The sequence below is a fragment of the Priapulus caudatus genome, unplaced genomic scaffold (genome assembly GCF_000485595.1).
Source record: "Priapulus caudatus unplaced genomic scaffold, Priapulus_caudatus-5.0.1 Scaffold814, whole genome shotgun sequence".
NCBI lineage: Eukaryota > Metazoa > Priapulida > Priapulimorpha > Priapulimorphida > Priapulidae > Priapulus > Priapulus caudatus.
The window spans coordinates 9,355-14,991 of NW_014577875.1; the positions used below are offsets into that span (position 1 = coordinate 9,355).

The following is a 5,637-nucleotide window of genomic DNA, read 5'->3' on the forward strand; positions in this document are numbered from 1 at the left end:
GGAAATGCTGTGTTTGAGCATAACTCTTATATTCGGCCAAATCCCATATCCGGATGGGTGCCGGTCCCGACGTGGCCGGATAAAGGAGGTCGGACTGTATTGAATATTGGTTATGATGCCGCATTCACAGATATATAGTAGCAACCTTCCATTATGAAAAATGCCAATTGGAGCCAATAAATCAATGAGTACAAAGATTCATAACTATTAATTTCCAGGTGAGATTACGTGTACACGTTGTCACGGTTGCTGTCCCATGACATTTACTGTGCTTCTAGGTGAGGATGTATGCCCCTGGTATCCCGGATCTGCCCTAGAACAGCATGTGACTGGTGACATAGCGTTTGCCTTCTGGCAGTACATGCACATGAACGCAGACAAAACGTTCATCAATTCTGCAGAGGATCTCATCATGGCAATCGCAAATTTCTGGGAGAGTCGTGCACTTTACAACAAAACTAAGGAGAGATACGAGATACATGGTACGCACATGAATTCCAATATTAAACAGAAAACCACTGCTTTCCAAAAATGAGATGAAATCTATGATATAATATTGTATAATTTAAAAGCTTATGTGTAGGTCCATGGATTTAGTAAAATACAACTGGAACAATCTGAATTAATTTAATACAATAATACCAGGTTGAGAGATATCTGATGAATACAATATGAATTGTGAATACAATTAAACCTATATATAAGGATTACTCCTGGGAAACATCAAAAGTGTCAGGACTTTATCGAGACGAGTTTGTTCTATAGAGGTGATTTCACTCTGAATATGCCACTCAGGAGAAACGTCCTTTGTAGATATAGCTGTCCATTCTGTAGAGGTGTCAACTCGGGTTTCACTGTATGTTAATATATGTTGTACTATATGACTAGATTGATATTAGCACGTGGATATTGAAGGGCGGAGGTTCTTGCTCTTGGCAGACGTGATGGGGCCGGATGAATGGCATTACCCGGTCAACAACTCCTGCTACACGAACACCATCGCACAGATCAGCCTGCGACTTCCCTCGGATGCCTTCCCAGACTCGCCGCGCCTGAAGCAGAAGTGGATAGACATTGCTGACCACATGTACGTGCCCTTTGATGCAAAGAGGAACTACCACCCACAGCACGACGGCTACGACCCTGACGAGAGAGACTATAAGAGCAAGATCAATAGCACAATACCAGGTACGTGCGCAGATGGAGACATCTGGTGGTGTTGAATGGTTCACTTCGTAAAGTCACAAGTTAATTTACAAACTAGGTATGTTCTGATCCGATGAACAACAAAATGAAAAAAAGTGAGCTCTGCTTTCATTTCAGAATTTATGGTGAAGCAGGCAGACGTTGTGCTACTAGGATTTCCACTGATGCAAGAGTCTGATGAAGTGGTGAGACGCAATGACCTCGTCATATACGAAGATGTAAGTAGTAAGTTTACACATTACACATGTAAACAACCTCTATCTCATGCATATGACTACTGCCCAGGATGACTAGATGGAGCCAATCTACCTGCCAACATTACTGATGATAGCTTACCTACCAACATTACTGATGATAGCAATTACCTACCAACATTACTGATGGTAGCTTACCTGCCAACATTACTGATGATAGCTTACTTACCAACATTACTGATGATAGCTTACCTACCAACATTGCGGTGGTTGCTTACCTACCAACATTGCGGTGGTTGCTTACCTGCCAACATTTCTGATGGTAGCTTACCTGCCAACATTACTGATGATAGCTTACCTACCAACATTGCAGTGGTTGCTTACCTGCCAACATTACTGATGGTAACTCACCTGCCAACATTTCTGATGATAGCTTACCTGTCAACATTACGGTGGTTGTCTACCTGCCAACATTTCTGATGGTTGCTTACCTGCCAACATTTCTGATGGTAGCTTACCTACCAACATTATGGTGGTTGCTTACCTGCCAACATTTCTGATGGTAACTCACCTGCCAACATTTCTGATGGTTGCTTACCCGCCAATATTTCTGATGGTTGCTTACCTGCCAACATTTCTGATGGTTGCTAATCTGCCAACATTTCTGATGTTTGCTTACCTGCCAACATTTCTGATGGTTGATTACCTGCCAACATTACGGCGGTTGTTTACTCATTTTAGGACAGCTGTTACTTGCCACAATTTTATAAACAAGTGATCTCTTTTTTGATATACATGGATACATTAATATTATATTATCAGCAATATCAATAAATAATTTTGTGCCAGGATTCTCTGCTCTAATTCACATTAAAACCAATTGGTTCACGAACGCAGGTGACAAGTGTGACAGGGCCAGCAATGACGTGGGGCATGTTTGCCATTGCCTGGCTGGAGCTGAGAGATTACAAGAAGGCTGCAGAGTTACTCGTCATGAATCAGCAATACACCGTAGAGCCGTTCAAGGTGTGTGCGTCTCACTTTCTCTCTCTCTCTCTCTCTCTCTCTCTCTCTCTCTCTCCCTCTCTCTCTTTCTCTCGCTCTCTCTCTATCTCTCTCTCCTCTCTCTTTCTCCCTCTCTCTTTCTCTTTCTTGCTCTCTTTTTTCTCTCTGGCTTTCAGTCTGTGTCTCTCTCCCTCCCTCTGTCTGTCTGTCTGTCTCTCTCTCTCTCTCTCTCTCTCTCTCTCTCTCTCTCTTTCTTTCTCTTTCTTGCTCTCTTCTTTCTCTCTGGCTTTCTGTCTGTCTCTCTCTCCCTCTCTCCGTCCCTTCTTCCCTTCCTTGCTCTCTTTCTCTAGCTCTCCTTCTTGCTCTTTGTCTTGCTCCTTTCTCTCCCTGTCTCTTTTCCTGTCTCTGCCCCTCTCTCGTTCTCCCTCTTACATGAATATAAATATATAATATATTTTTGCAGGTATGGTCAGAAACCCCCGGTGGAGGCGGTGCTGTAAACTTCATTACTGGCATGGGAGGATTTCTACAGACTGTCATCTTTGGCTATGGAGGCTTCAGGATCAGGAGTGACAAGCTCGACTTTGAACCAGTACTGCCACCTGGAACCACTAAGTAACAACACTAAATCATTTAGCAGATGTGTTAGTATATAAAAACTAAATTGTAACTGTAATTTTGGGGTTTTCATTTATCTGTAGGTGCTGCAACCTAAGTACAATTATTCATGTGAATGCACGGTTGCGTCTAATGATAGAAATGTTATTTATATTACTCTAATGATATTTTAAACAAAATGTGTGACCAATAGATTGGGGAATGACAAATTGTTGGTGTGACACATTGGTGAACTTTTTCATAGGCTGGTGCTAACACACTTGGACTATAAGCAAGGAAGCTTTACCTTCACCGTAACTAAAGACGTTGTCAGTGTCAGTATGCTGGAATCTGGTGGTCAGGGATTTGCCTTGTATGTGTATGAGACAGAGAAATATCTGACATTAAAGGTGGGTTTGTTACTCTGCATGATTTTCTTCCATGCATGTTTTCCCTTTTTTTTTCTTATCTCCGTTTTTGGTGATGCGTTGATTTTATTTTATTTTCTAATGTTAGAAGTTTGTTTAATCAAAAAAGTTTAGAACTGAACCTGGTAGTTAACCAATTTATTCAAATTCATCTAAAAATCTATGGAATCTTTGCAGGTGGGGAAACCACTGCACATTCCCAGAGTCAAGACGGCAATAGTACATTTGGGTGCTTCGAAGGAGAGTATCTTGCTATCTGTTCTCGCTGGCTGGTTATGATAGCGGAAGTAGGAATGTATAATAACAAAGAGTTAGAAACAAGTATGGTGAGAGATCATGCCTTGTGGGCCTGCTCATTGTGAAATTTGCCGATTTACGATTTATTTTATGTACATCTTTGTGTGTATCATTGTGGGTATATACCTCCATAGTTGTGAAAAAGTTGTGAGACATGCGTCCAATCCGAACATACCCAATGAGTACATGATGGTTAGTGTTCTATAAAATAATGAATAAAGAACTTCGGTAAAAAACCACATAATTATGTTGAACACATCTGCTGGAAGTTAATGGAATTCCCTGTTCAGGGAGGGAGATTACCTCCCCCCTTTGAATTGCTGCTAAGTTGGCCTTGCTAGACCAGTTTATCCACGTATTTCATGCCTGCACACAAAATTGTATTCTGTGCGGTACTTTATTGCTATTCGTTGTTTTTTTTAATAACATTCCATCACAATGCTGATTGGCTAGGCTGCCTCTTAATCATTGTAAATGAATGGGTCAATTGGCATCTATTGTTATAGCCCTAATCAGTTTGTGACAGTATTGTTATATTATTCTATTGTCTATTATTTCAGGTAACATATAATCAGGAGTGAATAATTGTGATAATGTATATTCAAGTTGTTTTACAGTGGAGGAATTTTGTTTGTATGCTATATTCATTTCAAAGGTTAAATACCTCGGCCTTTCATTAAGAGCTTTTCCCCGGCCTTTGCGGGATTTTACTGCACACAACCTGCGGGGAAACGCTACACTGCATGGTTTACACATATAATGTTGTAAGAAAATGTTACATTAAATTTCCGAAGTTGAAGATGGCTGATGTGAAAAAAATTGATGTGATAATATATTTGTTTAAATTGTGAATTGTACTTTAATTTTAAATTGTGAATTTTAAATTGTGAAGACTGACCTTGTCTTTTTTAGAATTTCTGAGTGTAGAAATGTGATGACTAGGTGAAACCATTAAATGGAATAGTGATTTTTACTACGCACACTATAGCACTTGCGTGTACTACAGGGCCTATATATATATATATATATGTATAGATACTACATATTATATATATATATATAATATGTATAAAAGATACTAACATATTATATTATAAATGGTGTGATAGTGGCTGTTCTAGTGTTCTAAGAACACTGATCGGTTAATCAAATATGTTACTAGGAACGGCTCAAAGGTTACTTGGAACCGAAAAGCTGAATTTGCAGGTTAACGGACAATATGTTGAGCATGTACTATATATATATATATAGATACTACATATTATATTTAAATGTGTGATAGTGCTGTTCTAGTGTTCTAGACACTGATCGTTAACGAATATGTTACTAGGAACAGCTCAAAGGTTACTTGGAACCGAAAAAGCTAAATTTGCAGGGTTAACAGTCAATATGTTTGAACAATGTAGCAACACTTTAAAATATTCTCGGTGCTTCTTTGACACTCCCTCACATGGGAGCATATCATAATTGATAAAGTATGGCATTCTAAGAAATTCTAAGGCTTGGTGTTTTATAAGCGACACTAGAATCTTTATTTCTAATGGATACGAGCTAAACTCTTACTTTAATGGGCCACTGGTATTACCTGTTATTGACTTATGTGGATACTTATCCTGGTCATGTTGCTACACGAAACCACTTATGAACCAGGATCCAACGTCTGCAAAATAGGGCTTCTAGGGATTGTATCTGGGTTGTCACCCAAGACACTATTGATATAGACATGTCCAGACATTAAATTGTGCCACATGCAAAGAGCGTGTTTGAGCTACATAAAGTTTCCATGATCGTTTCACATTCGTAAACTCGCCAGCCTCGCGCACCATTTATCCTGAGCCCTCTAATTTTACAAGATGGATCAAATTCCATAAACCTATGCCAACTAGAAATAGAAAAAGAATGTTTTTACC

General features: G+C 39.4%; 1 protein-coding gene and 1 long non-coding RNA gene across 5 annotated transcripts in view; both read left to right on the forward strand.

Annotated features, from left to right (window-relative positions):
• The window catches only part of LOC106813725 (acid trehalase-like protein 1), an 11,245-nt gene extending 6,697 nt beyond the window's left edge, over window positions 1–4,548 (forward strand). For 2 of the 4 annotated variants that reach the window (XM_014817935.1, XM_014817937.1), the window contains exons 9-15: window positions 279–482; window positions 940–1,188; window positions 1,324–1,424; window positions 2,298–2,426; window positions 2,869–3,020; window positions 3,268–3,412; window positions 3,608–4,548. In XM_014817935.1, the coding sequence (XP_014673421.1) occupies window positions 279–482; window positions 940–1,188; window positions 1,324–1,424; window positions 2,298–2,426; window positions 2,869–3,020; window positions 3,268–3,412; window positions 3,608–3,709 (1,082 nt within the window). In that variant the 3' untranslated portion in view covers window positions 3,710–4,548. The remainder of the gene's footprint in view (window positions 1–278; window positions 483–939; window positions 1,189–1,323; window positions 1,425–2,297; window positions 2,427–2,868; window positions 3,021–3,267; window positions 3,413–3,607) is intronic. The other 2 variants (XM_014817938.1, XM_014817936.1) reach the window with 2 other exon arrangements.
• A 303-nt stretch (window positions 4,549–4,851) lies between these two features.
• LOC106813726 overlaps window positions 4,852–5,637 on the forward strand; it is a 7,057-nt gene continuing 6,271 nt past the window's right edge. The window contains exon 1 of the long non-coding RNA XR_001394501.1: window positions 4,852–5,070. This is a non-coding gene — a long non-coding RNA (uncharacterized LOC106813726). The remainder of the gene's footprint in view (window positions 5,071–5,637) is intronic.